Below are 25544 nucleotides of genomic sequence, written 5' to 3'. Positions count from 1 at the left end.
ATTGTGTTTAATGTTTACAGTCATCAAGAACAGCAAGTACAAATGTGAAGCCAAAACTATGCAGCTTCAATTATATAAGTATTTATTTTAATGAGCCCTAAATAACGTGTTTTTTCCCCCCGAATCAATACATCACCATTGGTCTTTCTGTTCCCCTCTATGGCACATGAATGTATTCTAGCCTTTTTTTAAAATACATAACATGAAAAGGAATCTTGTAACACAGCTGAAATGAAGCATTCATTTTAGTGACAGAAATTTGGAGGACAGAGAGATAAAGCTACTTGTTCCAATAATATTATAGTCCATGCTGCCCAAATTTGAACCCAGCTCTATTTTAATATATCACACAGCTCTCCTGTCTTACATAGCATGTAATGAATATCACATATGTGTGCGTGCACATGTAGAAGCACACACACCTGACTTATGTATGTGATGCCAACCCATGAAACCATATAGCAAATCAATATTTTAAAAATGTATGCTATAATAAAAATATTACATTTTAAAATATTTCTTTTTAACCATTAATCAGATGCCTATCACATTTAGTTTATAATCCACAAAAAGACTTGGTACCTAATATGTGTCACTTCACTACTGTTTTAAGGAGCTCACCTGTGGCATTTTTCCACACAAGTGTCGCCATCAGGAGTAAGAAAAGCTACCGAAAGTGCAGTTGACACTCAAAAAGGATTATTGCTGAATTGAAGATTGCTGAAGAGACATAGTTAATAAATACCTTGAGATGTACTTTTCAAGGTTCAGTCCCTATTAGTAGTTTAATTGGAGGAAATGACATCGAGCTGAAATATACAGAAGCTGCTAGGAGTCATGTAGAAGAATAAGTAGTAGAGAGGCTGGCAGGAAAAACCTACTGGTAAAAGGTAAGGGCTGAGTTTTTGCCTATATCTGCAGCCTAAGTGCATCCTTTGAATAAAAGATGAAGATTATGTGGTGGCACGTATAAAAACAGAGTTTTATAAAAAAGGTTTAATGCAGAATTATCTGATATAAGAAACTCTATTCTTATTATGCAATTTATAAAGCAATTTAAGAATAATTATTTCGGCCGGGCGCGGTGGCTCACGCCTGTAATCCCAGCACTTTGGGAGGCCAAGGCGAGCGGATCACAAGGTCAGGAGATCGAGACCACGGTGAAACCCCGTCTCTACTAAAAATACAAAAAAAAAAAATTAGCCGGGCGCGGTTGTGGGCGCCTGTAGTCCCAGCTACTCGGGAGGCTGAGGCAGGAGAATGGCGTGAACCCGGGAGGCGGAGCTTGCAGTGAGCCGAGATCGCGCCACTGCACTCCAGCCTGGGCGACAGAGCCAGACTCCGTCTCAAAAAAAAAAAAAAAAAAAAAAAAAAAAAAAGATTAATTATTTCTATTCAAATCATAAAGGACTGTACCTGGACATAATATTTTAAGATGCCTTTTCCTTGTCAGGATTCTGACCGTGGTAATTTCCTGAACTTGGGAATTTCTGAGCCCCTGAGTGACTGGATAACCTCTTTAACTTAAAAACAATTATGTCACTGGAGTTATCCAGTAAACACAGGTATAAAAAGCCTCTATTTTAATGAAAGCCACTAAAATTCAAGTTCTTTATGATTATTATGGAACCAAGATTTTGAAATATTTCAAAGGATAGAATTAATCATACATACCTATTTTAAAGGAAGTCATTAAATTACATTTCTGACAATTTTTCATTTTAAGCTTTTAATTTGTTATAAACACTTAGAAAAAATGAGAAAATTGATTCAAGAATTAATCTTGTCTAAATGACATTATTTTCATTTATGATATTCCTATTATTGCTTTTTAAAAATACTTTTTGCATTGCATCTATAATACTAATATGACAGAATTGAAAAAGTCATTGACCAATAGCATTACATAATTTCTTCTTTAATGCATAAGACAACAGAGACTATGTGCCTTTGGGACATGGAGAAGAGGCAAGGTACTCTGTAAACATTCTAGTGTTCATTTCTCTAACAGGATAACATCAGCCTTGAAGACGGGACCAATAGAGTTTTAATGGCATATTACAATTAGGATATGGAAAACCAGAGAATGCCTATATTTGGGATGACTTCTTGTCAGATTCCCAGTTGGATACCAAACTAATCTCAGCTACACTCTATCTTTCCCATTTATTTTTATTTATTCTTCCCATGCTATGTAACTCTAATTTGTAAAATACAGAGAAGTGTTTTCTAGAAATTATAAATATGTACATAAAGCTTTTGAAATATCAGACCATACAGTTGGGCAAATTCCATAAAGTCAGGAATCATCAGATTTATTTTTAAATTGTCTACAATATGTCAAATAGATATATCCTCAGAAAAAGTCAGAGGAATTGATTTGAATGTCCTTGCCATTTACATAGTATCAATTTTCTATAATCCAAGAATGATTTTGGGCCTTCATAGAAAACTGTAAGATATTACATTTATCTGAAATATATATGAGACAAAAATAAAGGTCTAAGAATAGCTTAGTCAATTTAGATTTAAGACATTGTAATATTAATAATGATGAAAACTTATATTCCTAAAATGATACAATAGCGGTCTTACCACTACAAATCTCTGCTTAGAACGGAACAAAGCAGTGACAGTAAGCAAATACTAATATTTCACTTAAAAATTAACTTGCGTATTTATTTTAAAAAGCTAATTAAGGAACAGGAAATCTAACCTATAAACTTTTAACTAGAAAAAAATGAAGTGTAAGAAAAATAATCAGAAAAGCATAAATGAAATGACAGTATATGCATTACCCAATAAAGTCAAATGGCACAATTAAAGAATGATGAATTATATAAACCAGGGTTTTGAACCTGAGAGAAGACCTAAACTCCTGAAATTGCATACAAATTTGGGGTATATATGAATGAGTTTTTCTTGATTCAGGATTCATAGTTTTCATTAGATTCTCAATATACACCACTATTCAAAGTTCTTCTCCTGCATAGCTAAACTACTCAAGGGCCATATCTTCTCTTTCCATTCCTCACCTACCGTATTCTCCCCTTTCCGCTCCAATCATCTTTCTCTTTCATATTCTCAAATCTAATGTCCACTTCTTCTCCTTGTTTTACTTGATATCTCAGATACATTTATAAGAGTTGACTAGTCCCTCCTTCTTGAAATAATCTTCTTCTTCACATCACATTCTCTTACCCTTTTACTGGCCTCTCTCTCTCTCTCAGTAATCTTTCCTGTGTTAAAGAAAAAACGATATTTAGTGACACTTGGTAAGCATGGTAAGAAATATTTTATTCAATACCATCTCAATAGGTATGGGGACACAGCAATGGGATTTTGCAGTGGCGGAGAGAGACTGGGCTCAACTTCAAATATAGCACAGGCAAGCGGGAATTTATAGCCAAAGAACAGAGTGGGGTCAGTGAATGGAACATTACTAAGAAGAAACATCAGATGCAAAGGGTATTATGGTTAAACTGTCCTAACAGGATTCTTGCTGAAGACAGGCTGGGGTGATCAGCCATCCCCAGAGATGGCGAAGGATGAGGAACCTGATCAGATACTGGGGTAATTAGATATGGAAAATGGGCAGGGGGAGTAGGAATGGGGGGGTGTGTCTTGCTAAACTAACTTAGCTGGGATCTTTGCTAAACTGAATTGTGTAAGGAATTGCACAGATGGGCCTAGGAGAAACTTTAGGAACTTAACTAAAGTTTAGTCGAGCCAAGATTCTCTGCCACCTGTCCTCTCATCCATTTTCTCAACTTCTAAAAGTTAGAGCACTTGCAAGGCTCAGCCTAAACTCTCTTATGTTTTCCATGTCAAGTCTCTCCCCAGGTAACCTCATCTTGCCCCATGACTTATGCTCATGACTAAGATTTATATCTCCAGACTGCATTTTTTTTTCTTGAGCTCCAGACCCAAATATATAATGGCCTACCCGATCTCTCTACTTATCTATCTCACAGATATGCCCAAATTCGACTCCCTCCCCGGTCTCTCATTACGGTTAAATGGCATCCATTTCCACTCAGTTGCTTAAGCCACAGATCTCTTTCTCAAAATTTTGACAGCCAGTCAATGACCCATCAGCTGTGCTTCCAAAACATGACAAATCTGGCCACGTTTCTCCAGGGCTAACCTCTGTCCAAACTCCCTTCATCTCTTGCCCTGATGACTGTAAGACCTTCCTAATAGATGTCCCTACCTTCACTCTTGCCTTCTACTTATCAGATCTTTGCTTATATATTTTCTCTTATTTCCTCAGTCCCTCCCCTTTGCCTTCTGGACTCTGGTCACTTTGTTCTGGCGCTCCAATGCACCAAGCATATCTTCTCTCAGGGCCTTTGCATCAGATCATCATGTGGCTGACCTCTTGTTGTCCTTCAGGCTTCAGATTTACTGTCACCTCCTCAGAGCATTACCCTTTTGTTAATCATTGTTATCTCTCTATTACAATCTCTGTTTTAGTTATTTCACAGCAGTTATCACCATCTGAAATTTTACCTGTTAACCCATTATCTGTCTTTGCACACAAGAATTTAAGCTCCATGAGGGCAGGGGCCTTATGTGTCTTGTTTACTCTTATGCCCCTGGCACCTCAAACTATGCCAGTCACATGGTAAGAGATGAATTAATGAGTGAATAAATGAGTGAAAGAATGAGCTTGACTCTTTGAAGAAGAACCGTAAAAGGGCTTAAGCTGGTGCAAGCAAATTTACATGTTATTCTCTTCAGAGAATAGCTGAAACTAGAATAGATGAAAAGATGAAAAGCAAAGACTGTCAAATCACCCCAGTCATAAGAAATCAGAGAAAGCAGTAGATGATGATCATCACGTGCTTCTTCCTGTTATACTTTATTTTTTAACCTTTCTTCAGTTATCAAAGGAATGTGAGTAGTTTGCAGTTACCCATGGCCAAAGCCAGACGAAATACAACAAATATTAAGTGTGATATCTGTTCATGATATGAATATTTTCTCTGGCATACTTTTTTGAGTTTTCCAAGTTTTCTCCAATAAACGTCGCTTTATGGATGAAGAATTGTATTCTTTAAAAGTCTGTATTTAAAACCTGAAACCCATCTCAAATGCCACCCTCTAATGTCTTTGTGTTGTGACCTCATACACTACACACAAAATGTGATATGTTCCCTTTCTAAAACCTCCAAAGTTCCTTCCCATTTTACATACATGTACTTTGTCTTTATATATACATAACAAAATAATAATGATACAATAAAAGATGCTACTATCTCTTGATGATATTAGGTGCCTCCTATACATTATGACTCATGAATCATAATTTCCTCTATAAGGAAACCAAGTTACCAAGAAATTTAATAAGTTATTCAAATTAAAATAGCTAAATATTTCTAGACCAGAAACCAGTTATGTCATACTGTATCTCTAGTGCTAAAATAGTACCTAGGAAATAGTAGGTATTCAATACATATTTATAAATAAACAGGATTGATATTGTCATTTGAAATCCTAGTATGAATGACATCCTGGTATGACACCCAGACTCTAACGGCTTTGCCACACCTCGTCTTAGATCTTATCTCCATGTCTTCATTAATCAATAGTCAGATGAATTGGAGCCCTCCTTGAAGCTGACAATAGCTTCCTATTCATGACAACTTGTATTGTGTTTTATATTCAACAGAGAATCAAATACTGAAAAAAAAAAAAAACAGACAGTTGGGGAGAGTGAGAAGTAAAGAGGAAAGAAAAATAAAGGAAAGGAGGGAAGGGAGGAAGAAAGGAAAGAAGGAAGAAAGAAAGGAAAGAAGGAAGAAGAAGGAGTCTGCCAAAAGTGATAAGATTAATGAAAATGACTCCTTGTATAAACATATTTCTACTGAAGTTACCTGCTCTGTAAGATTATGTCATGAAAAGAGATGAATCATTAGCAGAATAATGAAGTTTCAAATAAGAGTTTTTGAAATATAGTCATGTTTGTCTTTTGGCTGGGAATCAGTAATGGTTGAAACAGCTACTAAAAATTTTTACATGAACATTTAGTCTTGGGGTAGTCATTTAATTTTTAATATGCTAAAATATTGATCTCTGTAAGTTCAACATTTTAAGAGTCTGATTGGTTTCTCTTGTTTAAGAGCAAATAATTTCATGTGTATTGGGTTTCCTATTGTTTGATAATGCAGAAAATACAGCGTAATTGAATGAAACTTAGTTGAACTTTAAAATGAATATCACGACTATTCCATTTGAAAACATTTATATATTATTGAGGTAAAAATTACATACAGTTGATTCTCATTATTGTCAGTCAATATATAGTTATATTCTATACAGTCACTGTGAAAACTGAATTAGCAACTATTGAACCATTTTTCCTACGGGAAATACAGGGTTAGGTTCCTGCCAGCCTCTGATCACAATATTTGCACCAACTAATCAATACATAACCTTGTTTTTGTGTGTGTTTGTGTTTCAAGTTACTGTATTTAATATTTATCATTGATTCAAACAGACCTCACGTTCAACAGCACTGTAACTTACGCCAGAATCAAATTTAACAAACACATATTTTCTGTGTAAGGCACAAAACAGCTTTAACTTAGGATCACTAAAGAGCACTTCAGCACTATGTTAGGAGACCACTTGTAACAGCAAAGTCAACAAAGCACAAAAATATAAAAAACATAACACTGGCAGGATGCAGTGGCTCACTCCTGTTGTATTGGTTAAAAATATTCCTAACCAATGGATCACGAGGTCAGGAGTTCGAGACCAGCATGGGCAACACACTGAAACCCCGTCTCTACTAAAATTACAGAAAATTAGCCGAGTGTGGCGGCTTGCGCCTGTAATCCCAGCTACTCGGGAGGCTGAGGCAGGAGAATTGCTTGAACCCAGGAGGCAGAGGTTACAGTGAACTAAGATTGCACCACTGCACTCCAGCCTCGGTGACAGAGCGAGACCATCTCCAAAAAAAAAAAAAAAAAAAAAATGACACTGGATATACAGTGAAAAGAATACTTGTTTGTAGGTTGAGACCTTAAACAGGAAGGCAAAGCATTACCTCAGTTGGAAACTTGTGCCTTAGGACCACTCTGTATGTGCATGAGTCTTTAAATGACCATGGGTATTGATTTTGCGTTTATGACTAAATTTTAGCAAGTAGGCAAATTCACAAATGTTAAATCTGCAAATAATAAGGGCCAACTGTTCGTGAAACATGCAGATTTTAAAAGTACAATTCAATAGATTTGGATAAGTATATACCCTGAGACAACAAACAGCCAATCAGCACATAGAACATTTTCTCTACCTGAGAAAGTTCCTCATGCCAACCTACAGTCCATTCCCACTTGCAGCCACCTTCCCATAGACAGCTGCTGTTCTGATTTCTAGCAGCTTGATTGTTTTATTCTTTTTTAAAATTTTATTTTACTTAAATTCTGGGATACATGTGCCAAACGTACAGGTTTGCTACATAGCTGTGCATGTGCCATGGTGTTACTGTACCTATCAACCCATCATCTAGGTTTTTTAAGCCCCACGTGTATTAAGTATTTGTCCTAATGCTCTCCCTCCCCTTTCCCCTCACCCCACAACAGGCCCTGGTGTGTGATGTTCCCTTCCCTGTCTATTTTATAAACTAGTTCTGCCTGTTTTCAAATTTCATATAAAAGGATTCATAAAACATGTTATTTTTATGTGCAGGTTTTTCTTACAAAACGCCATATTTAAAAAATTCATTCATGCTGTTGCTTGAGTCACTAGTTCATTCTTTTTTCTTTTCTTATGATTTAGCAATATTTCCTTGTTTGAATATACCCTGTATGTACATGTGTTTATTTCCAGTTTGCAACTGTTGTGAATAAGGCTGTCAAGCATTCCTGTATGAGTATTTTTGCAACATACATTTTGATATTGGTAGATACATACTTAGGAAGGGGATCGTTGGGTCATAGGATTAATATATGTTTAACTTTATTAAAAACTGTCCAGAGTTTTCCAAAAAGATTGTACAATTTTATACTCCAGCCAGCAATGCATGAGGGTTCAAATTGCTCTAGATCCTAGATAGTCCTTTTAATGTTTGGCCACAGAAATGGGTATACTATTATATATCATGGTTTTGGTTTCCCTGATGGATAATAATATAAAGTACTTTTTAATGTGCTTATGAGTAATTAATAGATCTTTATTTGGGATGTGACTTTTGCCCATTTTTTTCCAGTAATTATTGATTTATAGGAGCTCTTAGTATAGTTTAGTATATTCTATTTTAAGATACATGCACTGAAAATATTTTTTCCTAGTCTCTTTCTTGCTGTGGATTTTATTAACCATGTCTATTGATGAGAAAAAGTTTTTAAATTTGATGGATCTCAAATTATCAAGTGATTTTCATGTCCTCTAGGAAACCTCTGTTAGCCCCAAGGTCCTGAAAATATTCTGTTTTCTTAGGTCTAAAATCCATTGAGAACTACTTTTTTTGTTTGAATGTATAAAGTAGAAGTCAAAAATACATCTTTTCTATATTTATCCAGTTGTTTCAGCATCATTTTTTGAAAAAGACACTTTTCATTCTCCATTAAATTGCCTTGGTGCCTTTGTTGAAAAAACAATTGACTACCTACATGTAAGTCTATTTATGATCTTTCTCTGATAAATTTATAATCTTGAAATCAAATAAGTTCTCTAACTTGGTTTTTCTTTTTGGCTTATTTTGAATATTTAAGGTCTTTTTGCATTTTCTTAAAACATTTGTGAATCATCTCATGTATTTCTACAAAAACTTTATTGTTGGGATTTAGTTAGAATCGCATGGTATATATCTCCATTTATTTAGTGCCTTAATTTCTCTCATTAATGATTTGGAGGAATCAGGGTGGAACTTTAAAAGCTCCTCCAAATGACTCTAATGTGCAGACTACCTAGATCCCTTTTTTCTTAGAGGAATTTGGGTGCCTGTAAGAAAAGAATTCATCCCATCCCTAAGATTCTACATAGTAAATAAATGAAGTGGTCATTTCTGTTTTTTGTTTGTTCATTTGTTTGTTTGTTTTTTGAGACAGAGTTTTGCTCTTATTGCCCAGGCTGGAGTGCAATGGTACAATCTTGGTTCACTGCAACCTCCACCTCCCGGATTCAGGTGATTCTCCTGCCTCAGCCTCTGGAGTAGGTGGGATTACAGGCATGCGCCACCATGCTGGCTAATTTTGTATTTTTAGTAGAGACAGGGTTTCACCATGTTGGTCAGGCTGGTCTCGAACTCTGGACTTTGGGTGATTTGCCCGCATCTGCCTCCCAAAGTGCTGGGTTTACAGGCATGAGCCACCACACCCGGCTGTGAAGTGGTCATTTCTAATAACATCCAAAAAATGTCATGCCATATGCTCTCCCCAATATATTTGTTTTATTTAAAAGTTCTATTCAAGTGATTTTTCCAAAAGAAGGACACATTCCAACGTGACTCTGTCTTTATAACTTTACAATAAAGCTTTTGGCAGTTTCTTTATCATAAAAAGCAAAAGTATCTTGTACCTGCCCAAGCACCTTTTTACATGTTTTATCTGACAACAATTGATCATATTTATAATGTGATTTAGATTGGCATGTGAAAATGAGAAAGGTCATAATGGATCCATTTTCTTATGATATGGAATTTATATAGATAATATAAGAAATAGTGCACGGCATATTTATATGAAAATTTATATACCTTTTGAAAGTTTTATTGCATAAAAGGAGAATTGATTATTAATAAGATATATTAGTAACACATCATAGAACCTTGTAACTGCCTAAAGATGAATTCATATTCTAGGAAATTTTGTTCTTAAGATTGAATATTGATCATAAGACTGAAAACTCCAGTCACTGTAATTTTATTTGAAGCATTTTCTAACAGATGTTACATCTTCATTTGCTACTATATTTTAAATACATTCTTTTTTTCCCAACATTCATTAAGCCAGTCTTTTCTTCTTGTCTCTAATAAGAGCAACATCTGTTTCTTCTTGTTCAACCAAAGCAACCGCCTCAAGAGTCTTACTTTAAAAATAATAGCGTTAGAAAGCACAGATAGAAAACTTTTCATTAGCATTTTACATTTGCATTCAAAACAAGTGTTTCTAACAATTATAAGTTAGGGAGGTGTTAGATAAAATATTGTAAAACAATTTATTTTGTAAAGAAATCGAGAAAGTGCTGGAATATGGTTTCAAAGATATTGGTTTTAGGTTAAATCCTCTTTAGAAATACCAGTTTCCTTTTACAATGTACAGTTGAAACGTTTTTATCATTATGAATTATTGAATAACTGAAGATACCTATTATGAAGCAATATCATATTTTTACATTTAATGTTTAAAGTATGAAGTTAAATCTGTTTCAATAGTATATATTTTTAAAAAAATTGGAAAATATGTACTCGAGTTTGTATCAGTCTCCTCAAGTTATTAACCATGAGAAGCCCTCGTTTAGCATTACATTTAATGTTTAGAAATATTTCACAGAGGTTCAGAACCACATGTATTAAATAATTGAAGAAAAAACACATTTTGGAGAGGATAAAGTTTATGGGTAACTATAAAGAAAGCGGGCGGATTGCCTGAGGTCAGGAGTTCGAGACCAGCCTGGCCAACATGGTGAAACAAACCCTGTCTCTACTAAAAATACAAAAATTAGCCAGTCGTGGTGGTGGGAGGTTGAGACAGGAGAATCTCTTGAATCCAAGAGGCAGAGGTTGCAGTGAGCCAAGATGGCACGACTACACTCCAGCCTGGGCAACAAAGCAAGACTCTGTTTAAAAAAAAAAAAAAAAGTTTGATTTTATTGCATAGCTCAGAATTGAAAACTGTTGACTCTGATATTCACAAGAGATGTATCAGATACCTGTCCAAATCAACAAATTTCTTATCACTGATATTACATTACTATATATATATGGGAGAGGAAGGTATTTGTATAAAAAAAAAAAACCAATTTGTTTTTAAAATTTCTTTATTTTTAAGATGGAGCCTCACTCTGTTGCCCAGGCTGGAGTGCAGTGGTGCAATCTTGGCTCACTGCAGTCTCCACCCGCCAGGTTCAAGCAATTCTCCTGCCTCAGCCTCCTGAGTAACAACCCAAGTTGATATTTAGAGAACTAAGTTCACTCACTGAATATAAACAAATAACTAATATTTACTGAGTGCTAATTAGATGCTAGGCATATTCTACATGGTAATATAGACAATTAATCTTACAAAAACCTTATGAAATAGATTATTTCACTATTACCATTTTATAAAAAAGGGATTTGAAGCATAAAAAGATTAACTTGCTGAAGGCCCAGCTATCAGATGAGCAGAAATGAGAATTATATCCAGACAGTGTGACTTCAGAGTCCAGGGTCTTATTCATTGTGCTATTCCACCTCTTGAGGGTGGAAGTGTGAATCTAACAGCCCCAGGTTCCAATTTGATCTCAGCCTCTCATGGGGCAAGCTACACGTGTGCCTGAATATTGTATGACCCCAAATATAAGGTAATTCTCCATGTTCCCTGGATTATTTTATATTTTTACTAACTTGCACATAAACTGTCAAGGCCTAAGTGAAGATATCAATAACATTTATGTGTTTTTCATATTACATATATAAATCATTTAGAAAGTTCATTTTTTCATTCTCACTTTTTAGAAATAATTTTATTCTAATGTCTTCACAGGCAACTTTAACATCAGTGTCTTTGTCCTAACTTTGTGAATCGTCTAACACATTTCTGTGGAACAAATCATCTTCACCTTTGTCTTAGTTGTTTAAGATACAGGTTATGTTTCCCATGTCACTGTATATGTTTTCCCAAGCCTCAAATTCCCATTAACAAAAGGCTAAGACACATTTTTTGGTTGTCCTGTAGGCGAAAGGTATGATCTCCACATTGTAAAGACTTACTGCATTGCTTTCTTGTTTAGAAAACTTACTTATCACTACATCAATATTTGTAATTATGAGATAGTAAACTCCAAAGACAATTGTTTTTTTCTTTTTGAGATGAAGATTCGCTCTTGTTGCCTAGACTGGAGTGCAGTGGCACTATCTCAGCTTGCTGCCACCTCTGCATCCCGGGTTCAAGCAATTCTCCTGCTTCAACCTCCCAAGTAGCTGGGATTGTAAGTGCCCACCCGCACGCCCGGTTAATTTTCTCTATTTTTAGTGGGGATGGGGTTTCATCATGTTGGCCAAGCTGGTCTCAAACTCCTGACCTCAGGTGATCCGCACGCCGGGCTCTCATAGTGCTGAGATTACAGGTGTGAGCCGCAGCACCCTGCTGCAAGACAAATTATTAAATGTGTCTCAGCTTACTTTTCTATGAAATAAAATGAATTAAAGTTTCTATGTTTTTTGTCTTAATAATATAGATATACTGTCTCCTACGTGCCAGTCACCATTCTAATACTATACAAATAGTAAGAGTAACTAGTGTACAAATACTTAATCCACATACTCAAAGCCTCATTTCCAGACCTGACGACATATGAGACACAGATATCCCCAGAAACTGAGCACCTCTCCAGATGTGGTAGCAAATGGAAGTGTGCGTATGTGTGTCTGTGTGCATGTGCGTGCACCTGTGTTGTGTGTGTGCGTGTGTTGTGTGTGCATATGTGTGTTTGCATAGTATAAGAAAACTCTGATCATGGATGTACAGGGTCTGTATAACGTATTTTGTTGTGGTTCTCGTTTTGTTTGTTGTTTATTTGTTCAAGTCTAGAACCAACTATATCTGAGTTCCCATTCTAAGTTTTACCTGTTACCATCTATAGGATGCTTACGGATTAGTAGACTCAGTCCCTCCCTATATACTGGAGATAATTGTTTCAAAAAATTATGTGAGGTGTTATAAATCAAACACAAGTAAAATATCACCATGGCTAGCACATAGAGCTTAGAACTTTATATCTATATATGCCGACATATAAAAAGACCATGAAATTCTATTCTTCTCTGCAGAGAGCCTTCAGCGTACTATTTTTTACAAGATGTAGACAAAGAAAATGTGAAAGAAGCAGCACATTTTTCTGTAAGAAACTGAGTCTTCCTTGTCACATTTAAGAATAAACTTCACTACATTTGGGGACTCATTTTTATCATAGATGACTGAGGTATCACCTCTTGATAATTAACATTAAATTTTCAAAATAATAATTGGAAATGAATAGGAATCACAGCTTAAGCTTTGATACAGCAGTGGCTGCTATCAGCAAGGATCCTTTAATCTGGGTTCTAATTTCTCTAGTAATTAAGTTCCTGGAAGAAAATAAAATAACCTTTTAATTTTAATCTGATTAGAATAATCGACCTTTTGCCATGAAAAATTAAAAAGAGGATGCTCCATTTCCAAATTAATTTTGCGACGGAGATATTTTCATAGGAATTTTCTGAAAGGCTTTCTTGTTCTTCCATTTAGAATAACCGAAGATACTTTATAAGGGTCTTTCTCTGGACGTGTGATTATTTGGGATTGGATTTGGGGACTGAATAAATATCATGTTGATATCTGTGAGTTCCATGTCCTAAAACTGTATTTATAGAAGGGTTTGTCAAATTATAAAAGGCAAAAATCAAAATCAAAACCATGTCGTCCTATGGTTAAGCAACAATAAATCCTACTTTGTACTTTAGAAGTAAATGCCATGGTGAAGAGATGGTCTTCGATGCATCACTTCCATGGAAATACCCAAAGGGACCTGCTTTAGATGGAACTATTTCAGTAAACACTGCTGCTTGGCTGACAGCTCACTTCAGAAATAACCCTTTGCATGCATAGTGTCATTTTATAGTACAAGATATTTTATTTTGTGTTCTTCAGAATATTTGAAAGATAAGAAGTAACATGATTATTGTTTTCTCAATTTTTGTACAGACAGGAAAAATAAAACTCTGGGATTCAATGACTGAAGGTATTCTTGTCAGAAACAGAACTTGGACTTAAATCATGCCTTTTTCTTTTCGCAGTGAGGAACTATCTTATAAAGTAACCTATAAGTACAAAAAGTAGACCCTGATACATGAATATGGGTGCATATGGTTTATTTGACATTGGTCCAATAAATGCAATTGGGGAGTTGGGGGGAGAGGGGAGGTGAGACAAGTCGGGGTGGAAAGCCACAAAAAAGATCTTTAATAAGGAGATTGCTACTATGGGCAACTGAGTTTGAGCCCACTGGAGTCTCTCTGAGAGGCTGTCGTAATAATGCCCCTTGCACACCTAGTGTCTGGCCTATTCCTCTTTCTACATCATTGGAAGCCATTGAAATGTATGGGAGTTTTCTGCAGGTGACAACCAGGGTGGGATGAAGAGATATACTTAATTTAATTACTTCATAACAGAGCAAGGTCAATTACAAATGGGCTTAGGATAATGGAGATTTCCAGGAAGACCTACTGACATTAAATGAAACTTAACAAAAAAAAAATTTATCTACTGAACTTAATCCTTACACTTAGAGTTAGTCATATTGCACATTAGCAGTTAGAGCTGAGAACCATAGTCAGCAACTCTAGCTTGATTTTTATTGCTTTTTTATGTTTCATCATTTACTTGGCCATCTCTGAAACCCAGAGTGCCAGATTCCTGGTCGTGATCACTCCCTCAGATTCATTCAGTTATTCATTCACACCTACTATGTACCAGACATGGTTTTAGCTGTAGGGTTTTTAGTAGAGAATAAAACAGACAAAAGAGAGCTTATAATCAAGTGATAGAAAACATAAAATTCATAAGTATGCTAATAAATGAACATATAATAAATTTGGTAATGAGAGAAACTATAAAGAAAAATAAAGCTCAGAAAAGAAGAGTTGTTGGAAGAGAGGGGGAAATGATATGTGACATAGAATAGCTAGGAAAGACCACCTCTCTGCTAAGATGACATTTGCACAGAGACCTGATGTGAAGGAGCAAAACCATGAAGATAATTCACACAAGGCATTCCAGATGGTTCACATGACACCTCCTAGTTCACCAAAAGGACTTCAGTCAGTACTTTTCGTGAGTTCAAAAAGAACAGAAAGGTGTTGTAGGGAATAGTGTGATCCCAATTATACATTTATGAAGATAATACCACTTTGTGGGGAGATTAGACTGTTAGTGCAAAAAGTGAAATCAGAGGAACCATTGGGGCCTATTGAAATTCATCTATTGTATTCATCTGTTGATGGACACTTAGGTTGCTTCCAAATCTTAGCTGTCGTTAACAGTGCTGCAACAAACAGGAGTGCAGATGTCTGTTCGGTGTATTTATTTCCTTCCTTTTGGGTATATACTCAGTAGTCGGATTGCTGGATCATATGGTAGACCAAAGATGATAGTGGGCTCATGTAGCCGTTTGCCTTATTACGCTATTTATATTATGCATACTATTATACTATTTGTGCTGTTGTATTCACTTGTATGCTAAATTTTATAATTTGGAAAGTCTTTTGCATTAATTACTTTAGAGCAGAGATTTTATATTCTTGATTGAAACAAAACGTGCTCAGTAGCCAGGCGCGGTGGCTCATGCCTGTAATCCCTGCAGTTTGGGAGGCCGAGGCAGGTGGATCTAAAGGTCAGGAGTTCAGGACGAGCTTGACTAACATGGTGAAACCATGTCTCTACTAAAAATACATAACTAGCCAGGTGTGGTGGTACACGCCTGTAATCCCAGCTCCTTGGGAGGCTGAGGCAGGAGAATCACTTGAACCCAGGAGCCAGGGGTTGCAGTGAGCCGAGATCCCACAATTGCACTCCAGTCTAGGAAACAAGAGTGGAATTCCATCTCAAAACAAAACAAAACAAAAAAAAGTGCTCAGTAAGCATTACTAAATTAAAATTTGAAAATCCTAAAAAAAAAAAAAAAAAAAACACACACACTTGAGTGATTATGTGTGATAATACTTACTATGATATGAGTAACTACTACAAACATGGGACTATCTTCTAAGCTCCAACAGCCCTTATGTTGTTCTTTAAAACAGTTTTTCTATTTCTTAGTATAAATCAACTAGTAATGTATGATTTTCCTATAAAGGAGCACATGTAGTAAATAGCCTAGGCTTTATGAACTGTATAGTTTCCAGTGCAGCTGACTCTTGCTGTAGGGCACATGGTATGTAAATAAATGTACTTGGCTACATTCCAATAACATTTATATGGACACTAACATTTGAATTGTATATAACTTTCACATGTCACTAAACATTATTCTTCTTTTTATTTCTTTTCAACCATTTAGAAAAGTAAAAACTATTCTTAGCTCACAGGTTATAGAAAAACAGGTGGCAGCAAGCCAGATTTCAGCCACAAACTGGTTTTTCAGATTCCTGGTATAAATTATCAGGAGCTTGGAACCCTGATCTGTGCGTCATTGATTTGCTCTCATTCTATTTTTGGATACCTTTATTTGCTAGAGTTCTCTTTCTTTTGTGAAACCGAAGCACGCCCTCATGTAACTTCTACCTATGGATTCTACATTGTGCCATCTGAAGAAGAATAGCACAAAATACCCCCCAACCACCACCTTGTCATAGCACAGGCCTTCACAGAGTCCATTCTGGCCCTCTTGGTTTTCTCTGCTACTAAGTGTTAAACTCTCTCCATAAGCTTATGTTTCCTGGACACTCTCCCCTTTTTGCTTTTTAATTGTCTGATTATTCTTCATAAAATGAACACAAACTAAAGATTTAAGCTACTGTCCACCTAATGGATAATTCAATAGAATTTTTGTTTCCAAAGATTGTTGTATCAGGCAACAATGAAGTGCCATTGCTGGGGATATGCATTCTTGGTTTATTTTGCTGTTTTATTTAAATGTCATGTACTCTATTATAAAGATAACTCATTTGTAAATGATCAGATAATCCTATTATTATTTTCCATGACTATTGGTGGTCAGTTAGTACTTATAGCTGCACATACACATTATTATATAGTACTTAATTTCTATAAACTATACTCACCAAATGTGTTTATTGAGAGAGAACAAACTATACAGAAAAATAAATATTTTAAAAACAAAGACAGACATTAGGTAAAAGCCATACATTCATTTTCTTGTCTGAGAATGAGATCTAGCAAAGTTAACCAGAAAATTAATTACTAAGTTAAAATAATTCATAATTCACTAAGTTAAAATAGCACATAATCATAAAATGTGCTCAGCGGCTGGGTGCGGTGGCTCACGCCTGTAATCCCAGCACTTTGGGAGGACAAGGTCGTCCAAATAACTTTTTTTCAACCCATTTCTTTCCCTAAGTACCCAGTGGTATTAATACTGCTTGTCTACTTGGTTGGGTTATATTATGCCTTATTCAGTTAGGTGGAGTATAAAACCACTTACAATGTTAAAGAGACATGAGACATCAGTTTGAATTGTAAGCAACACTGTATTTTCCTAGAGAAAAATACTTTTATTTGTACAATCCTGATTTGTTGATATTAGAAATTGTGTTCAACTAGGTAATTTTAAGAAAAGAAACAACTTTTATCTTGTACTTACCAGGTTCTGGGTTGAATGATGGACAGTGGCATGAGGTTCGCTTCCTAGCCAAGGAGAATTTTGCTATTCTCACCATCGATGGAGATGAAGCATCAGCAGTTCGAACTAATAGTCCTCTTCAGGTTAAAACTGGCGAGAAGTACTTTTTTGGAGGTAAGAATGCCATTGCTTTTTGGTTACTAATCCATTACAAAAAAAATGAGGTTTCAAAATGAAGTTTGATTATGAAGTATTTATATTTGACTCAACTGACTCAGTAGATCTCAGGATAGAACAAACAAACTCTAATTCCATTGAGCAAAAAAAAAGAAAAAGAAAAAAATATTTGTTTGTTTCTGATGAAGATATTAAGGTGATGTCACTATATTCTTTTGGCCCAATTTAAATAATTGAAGTATAACAAAGGAGATTTTAAATTCATCCTCATAATCCTCAAAAGTCAGGTCCTTGGATTATTTGCTGGTGACCTATTGCTATGTAACTAATTATCCAAACCTTAGTGTCTTCAAACAAACATTTATTATCTCACAGTTTCTCTGGATCAGGAATTCAGGAGTAATTTAGCTGAGCGAGTCTTTCATGATGTTGACTTCAAACTGTTGGCTGTGGCTGCATCATTTGAAGACTTGTCTGCTTCCAACAGGTCTCACGTATGTGGCTGATAGTGCTGGCTAGGATGCGCCAGTTCTCTGTGGCCTTGGATTCTGTAACACCTTCCTTCTTCAAGTAGCCTCTCCTGGGGGTGACTGGGCAGAGAAAGAGAGAGGGAAAACAAAAGAAAGAGAGGAGGGGAGGGGAAAGCCAGTAAGTCAGGAAGTTCTCCAGATAAAAACCATAAGTAGTTTTTTTTTTTTATAAATAATCCAATTTAACAGTGATATCCCATAACTACTATTATTTTCAGCTTGTGAGAAGTGAGTTGCTAAATCCCATCCACAGTTAAAGGAAGGGGATTTCACAACGGCATGACTACAAAGAGCCATTGATTCCTGGGTACCATTTTAAAGGTGCCTACCACAGTCTACCTTATAGGAGAAGACATGTGGTCACAAACATCTTGGTTCTTAAGTAATGAAAAGATTAGTAAAAAGAATATTATCTTATGAGAAATTCTACTATGTGTTAAAAAGTGTTGTAGCAAAGACCTGTCATATTTTCTAACTGGAAAAATGTGTCCTGTCAGAAAATGATTTTTTTCATAACTAATTATGAGGACATATTTTATTAAAGTGCTAGGCACATTGTTTAGATCAATACATCTTTTATTAGATTATTGCCTTTCCTGTCCTAAATCATGCAATGTGAGATGTAAAAAATAAATCACATTCTTAGAAAAGGCTTTTATTTAAGCTTTAAAATCTATATGTTACATATTTGCCTCTGAGAATGTTTATATTTACATATCTATTATTTGTTTATATTAATAGTTATATATCATTGTTTGTGTGTGTGTGTGTGTGTGTGTGTGTTCTAGTTCTTAGAGTAAGGTGACATGAGAGCAGCCACTTTGTTTATCTTGTACCCTGCTATATTCCTTAAGGTCCTAGAAAAAATCCCGGAATGTTGTAGATGAACAATAAATATTTGTGAAAGAATTAGTAAATTATATAAAATAGGCAAGACATCACTTTATTATGAATTGCCTAGAGAGGAAACAGAGAAGACCCCAGGAGATTTACTGACTTGCCACTGAATTTGCAGCTAGCACCTGGATTTAAGTTTTCGGAGTCCTATACCACAGCATTTCTCCCCATCTAATTAGTGACAACTTAGAGACAAAAATCATGAACTAGGGCTCTCCTTCTTTAATCTTCCATAATATTTGTTGGAAGTTAAGACTACATGATTTTAAGAAGACTCTCAATAAATATTTGATGAGTAAATGAAAGTCAAACAAGCTTTCTTATGAGTGAATGAACTGGACATATTGACGTGAGAAAAAAAACAACTCAATAGCCAAACTGGTTACCCTCCAAACAAAAAATTCAGTAAGATTGGCTTATGGCCAACAGTTTTCATTGCTCTGATAGTAAATAGATCCCAGTTGTCAGTGGGAAAGCTACTGATAATCTCTACTGATCCCTTGACTGGAATATTTTTGGCCATACATGAGCTCCCTGAATGCCCAAGGCCAGTTTTTATTGATTTCAATCTAGAGGGGCGAGCAAATAGCTGTCACCACACATTCATGGCATAAAGTTTATAGGAGATGAGGTCTTGATGGTGTGCTATTTACTATCAGTTTACAGATTTTCGTTTTCGAGTCCAGCAGTCAGGAGAATATCGACTTTCTCTTGGGTCTGTGGTCTGCCTTTAGGACATATTAGCTAATGATCATGAAGCTTGTTTTGTTATATTGTCATTAGCTGAATCCTGAGTGTGTAAGAATCACGAGAAGAACTCGTTGCCATTCTAACGCTCAGGCCCCACCTCTGGAACTTTGAAATTCAAGAGGATGACAAATTGAAGAATTCGAAACTTCAAGTGATTCTGATAAACAATCTGAGAAACAGAATTATAGATTGACCTTAGCCAATTTGCACACACACATTTTAGATTCATTTTGTAAAACATCGTCAGTCACTGAAAAGTTTGGGATGCATGAGAATTAGCTACCCTCCTATAGCTTTGCCCCCAGGGGGCAAAGGAACGGAAGTCACAGGACAAGTTATGATGCGCATAAACACATTTATTAAATGAACAAGTATTACCAAGGAAGCACAACACTGTTAACAAATGTTCTTCTGCAAGCTCAGTGAGGTCCCAGCTCTCCTTGAATAAAATGTTTTCCTGAAGCAATGACGATGAATGGTGGGATTCAGCTACACCTAGAGCTAGTGCTAGGTGACAGAAAGCCTCCTCCGCGAATAATCGCTGGCACAGGATCACTAAGGGATCCTAACTCCAGAAGCATCATCCATCACAGAATATGGAACTTGCAGCATCCCATTCAGGATCCGCTTGTCGGCCCTGTGAAGTATCCGCTGCCTTGCTTTTGTACCAACAGGAAATCTATTGTTTAGAAGTGTGTTTTCTAGCCCTTTTTCATTGTTCTCCCCCCCAAAAAAAAATTGGAATGAGACAAGTTTTATTAAATGATATAAGTTAGACAATGTGTCATTTCAGGAGTGTGAAAAGTGAATCCTAAACAGACTTTTTGGAGGTATGTATTGATTTTCTAGGGATGCTGTATCAAAGTATCATAAACACGGTGACTTAAAACAACATAGTTCTATTCTCTCAACGTTCTAGAGGCTAGAAGTCTAAAATAGAGGTTCAGCAGGATTTTAAGGTCTCTGAAGGCCCCAGGGGAGGATCCTTCCACTCCTCTGGCTTCTGGTGGTTACCAGTAATACTCATTATTCCCTGGCTTACAGATACCTCCCTCCAGTCTCTGCCTCCATCTTCACATGGTCTTCTCCCCTTTGTGTTTCTGCATCCACATTTCCTTCTTCTGATAAGGACATCATTCATGGGATTAGGGATCAATCTAATCATTATCACCTCATCTTAACCTGATTGTATCTGCAAGAACCCTATTTCCCAATGAGGCCACTTTCATAGGTTTCACGGTTAGGACTTCAGTGTATCTCTTTGGAGGATACAATTTAGCCCATAGTAAGGTATAAATGATTTATTTTGCAACTACCTCTAATTAAAAATTAGCATACTTCCTCAAGGAGATTCATACTTCTGATTTTGTATTATCCATTCTCAAAGATGGCTCTGATGAAGTTAAAAGTCAAACATACAGTTTGAGAAATGTGAATAACTAAAAGGTAGAGGCATTCAAACAAACAGCACAACAACAACATTTAAAGTATTGTGCATAGTGGATACAAATTTACTGGTCATATGAATTTGATGGTCAAATTTCTGAATGTGATTTTGTAACCTCTGAGTAGGACCACAGAATTACAAGGAATCAATTTTTAAAATGTCCAAGGGAATTTCTTGTCCATATGCATGAGAGAGAGTGAGAACTTATCTCTGATAAGTATTAGAAAGCTTTGTGTAAAACAAAAAAGTAAATGATAAGAAAATGTATCATTGGTATGAAAGTACATTCTATGTGGAACTAACCAAATGTTGTATCCTTCCATTTGGGTCCTTACACATGTAATGTGGAGAGAAGAGAACACTCAGCTAAGACTTGGGGTCCGCAATCCTCAGAGCAGGATTGTACTTAGGGACAAGGGGAAAGAATCTGCCTTCATTGCTTTGTTTGACCCAAACATTTGCAGGAACAAAGGAATTTGTAACTTGACCTTGATATGTAGTGCCATGGAAACCTACCACTACCAAACAAATGAAATTATTAAAGACTTTACTTGTAGATAGTAATAATACTGGAAATAAAACAACCACACACACACAGAGTGCAATTAAAAGAAGAAAAAAAATCTTAAAGTTGCTCTCATTTTTCCTTAGCATGTAGTGCCCTTTCCAAAATAACATGCATTTAAGAATAAATTAAGCCATCTTGTTGTCATACTGTACTTATCTTGGAATTTTGTACAATGGGCATCTACTAAACAGTGAAGCGTAAGCTTCAAACCATAGAAATATTATGAAGTGTTCCCAGAGAGTTGTTTATGCTAAAGCAACATGAAAAGTTCAAGAGAACACCAGTGGCACCCCATCAATATACATTAAATCCCTCACTGGCAGTAAGAAATGTCCTCACATTTAACATATAAATGCTGGACAAGTCGGCTATCTTATGTATAAAATCTTCTCATAAGAAATGGCTTCAGGCCAGGCACGGTGGCTCAAGCCTGTAATCTCAGCACTTTGGGAGGCAGAGGCGGGCAGATCACCTGAGGTCAGGCCCCAGCCTCACCAACATGATGAAACCCCATCTCTACTAAAAAAATACAAAAATTAGCCAGTCATGGTGGCGCGTGCCTGTAATCCCAGTTACTTGGGAGGCTGAGGCATGAGAATTGCTTGAACCCGGGAGGCAGAGGTTGCAGTGAGCCGGGGTCACACCACTGCACTCCAGCCTGGGTGACAGAGCAAAACTCTGCAACGCCGCCCCCTCATCCACCAAAAAAAAAAAAAAAGAAAGAAAGAAAGAAAAGAAAAAAGGAAATGATATGATTATTTCCTTCAAAATATAAGTCCTTAAATTCAAACTGTAATTAGATTGTTTGATTTTCTCTTCACTGGCTGAAATAATAGTAAATCTTTTTATCCTTTTTCTAGCCTGCTTTTGCAAATCTTTTTGAATATCCTTTGATGTTTTCATTCATACTGTCTGTTATAGAACTGAGACCTACCTTCATTCATTTATATCCAAAGAGATTATGGAGCAACTAACAAGTAGTAGAGCTTGGATTAATTAAATCTTTTCTGAAAACCTGGCATTATTGTTCATCCTGAGGTAATGAACAAATCAGGGGAAAAATGCTTGCTCTTGGAAGACTACATTCTAGGTGGGATAGTAAATGAATAACATTGGTTAAATGAGTGTATTTGGGGAAAAAATAATCAGGAAGGGGATAGGAAGTTCTTGGGAGGGGGAGGTTGAGGATTATCTTTAAATGGCCAGAGAAACCTTTGATTAAGAAGATAGCATTTGAGCAAATGCCTCAGAGGAATGAGAACACACACACCATGAGAAGATGGGAGAGAAGAACACTCTTGGTAGAGGGAGAAGCCGGTGTAACCCGATATCCAGCTGGTGTGTGCAGGGAGTGACTAGGAAAGGGAGTCAGTGTGACTGAAAAAAAGTGAGGTTGGATTATGAAGGGTCTTTAACAATAACTGAGAAGGTTGGACCGAGTAAATCTAGTTTATTTTAAAATAATCTCTCAGGCTGCTGTTTTGATAAAAGGCTGTCGTTCCATGAGGGAGAACAGTAGAAACTCTTGCAATAACCCAGATGAAAGAAGATCGACTAGATTGTAGCAGTGGAGCCAGTGGGTAATGATCAATTCTACATACACATTTGGAGGTCGAGCCAGCAGGACTTGCAGACAGGTGGGCTATGGGGTGTGAAAGCCAAAGGGTCAAGGATGACATCAGTCTTCCAGACGAAAAGGCTCATGCCTCCCATTTCCACTGTTTTACACTTTCTCCCTTACCCTTCCACAATATGAGGTCCATTTCACTGTGTTTCCCTGAAAATGACTTTTGACCTGTGCATCCTAAAACCAAGGAATTTGTTGTCTATGTGGTCATAGTTCCACCAAAATTAACAGAACCGTGGACAGCTCCCTCCCAAACAAAATTCCCAGCATCCTGTCTCTTCTAGTTTCTTTTGATGGGTTCTCAGTCAATTCCTAAATTCCTCAGATCAAGTCTTGGCTGAATGCTCTTTCTGCTGCATCTAGGGTCAAGATGATTTAAAACCCGCTATGGTAAATTAAAATTCCAAACAGTCTCTAATTTGGGGACCTTGCCATTTAGAAATAAGCAAGTAAAGAACCCTGACTTAAAGCTAGGAAGCTGTTATAATAAAAACAGCCTTTAAAAATATTGATTCACAAATAACCTCCTCATGCATATACTTCTAGCTTAAAAATGCCACCTAATTGTAATCTTTTCCTTTTGACCTTTGTTCCATCAGTGGTCCAACAATACTGCTGGGGTTGGAGGGGGGTAGGAAATAAACTATTTATCACCCTTTAAAATATAAACTGAAAATTAGCTATCATCTGTATTTACATAGTTTTGAATATCCTTCATTAATACTAAAGTACTTGGTTACCCCATCTCACTTTTGTGTAATATGCCTCTCTTTGAAATGCTAATTTAGTATTAATGGCAAAAGCCAACTTTTTCTAACCAAATGACTAACAATTTATTAAATTTTAGAATGAGATGGGAAAATCACAACTTAGAAACTCAGCGATTTCTGTAAATTATTAATGATTAATTTGGCTTGGCTAATATTATGTAATTTGAAATTATGTTTATTTACTGCTTCCAAACGTTTTAGTTAACCGTTTGTTTTCTATTTTTCTTTGTCTTTTTAATATTTTCACTCTAGTCCATTATTATTATATGTGATTTTTTTTCCATTTTTTTTCTAGAGGAGTTTGTCCTCCCCTAATTGTAGTGAGTAATCTAGAAACTCTTTCTCAATTAACTTTTTAAGCAGGACTTGATTGTACAAAAACAACTACTTGTTCTTGAAAATATTCAAATCAATATTTGCTATTTTATGCAATGTTCCTCATTTTAAAATATATTTTAATTTTTATTTTTGGTTCAGGGGTACATGTAAAGGGTTTTTTACATAGGTAAATTATGTGTCATGGGGATCTGATGTACAGATTATTTTATCACCCAGGTTAAAAGCATAGTACCATAGAAGTAGTATTTTTAATAAAAAAAAATACATATTTTTAAGCCATCACTTTCTATTAGAATATCAATGAGAAAAAATTTTCAATCTAATTCCCAAAGAACTTTCAGGCTTTTTTTCATTTGTTTACCAATTATATGCATAAAAGAAAAGAGCAAAAAAAAAAAAAAAGGAATTACAGATTGAAATTGAACATACTAACCTCATACTAATCTCTGCTTGGAGATTGGAAAGTATTTATCATGTAGCCCAAGGTTCCCAAGACTTTTTTTTATAGCTCCCACAAGTAAAATTTGATTAGAGCTATGTTTTAAACTAAGTATCATTACAATTATTGTGATATTCTACATGCCTTTGCCTTTTTCTGGCTCTTACAACTGGCTTACATTGGAAATATTCAGATTTAAGAAATGATTGTAAGAAGTTTTCAAAGAAAAATATCATAAAATTACAAAAACTCTTTGACTTTCAAGAATTGGCTTAACCCTGTGGCCATTTACCATTGACACTCTCTCCTTCCTTTTCTCTTGATACTGATTTTGCTCTTTTAAAATCATTAGCCTAAAAGAACATCATGATCTGACTGTGAAAATAATACCGATAACACTAAAGATACGTAAATTAAATATTATTTTGTATGTGAATTTTTTAGCAAACATCTTCTATATCTAAAATGCTCTTAAGTAGAGAAATTACTGGCCAAATTTTTTTAACGGTA

At 35.8% G+C, this 25544-nt stretch overlaps 1 protein-coding gene across 1 annotated transcript in view; it reads left to right on the top strand.

The window, feature by feature from the left end:
• The window catches only part of CNTNAP2 (contactin associated protein 2), a 2243420-nt gene that overhangs the window by 1118454 nt on the left and 1099422 nt on the right, over window positions 1–25544 (top strand). Inside the window, exon 9 of the mRNA XM_050786136.1 lies at window positions 17515–17664. Coding sequence (XP_050642093.1) covers window positions 17515–17664 — 150 coding nt within the window. The remainder of the gene's footprint in view (window positions 1–17514; window positions 17665–25544) is intronic.

The sequence above is a fragment of the Macaca thibetana genome, chromosome 3 (genome assembly GCF_024542745.1).
Source record: "Macaca thibetana thibetana isolate TM-01 chromosome 3, ASM2454274v1, whole genome shotgun sequence".
NCBI classification, from domain to species: domain Eukaryota; kingdom Metazoa; phylum Chordata; class Mammalia; order Primates; family Cercopithecidae; genus Macaca; species Macaca thibetana.
Note: the sequence above shows the minus strand (reverse complement) of the source record. Positions and strands in the feature narration are given on the sequence as shown.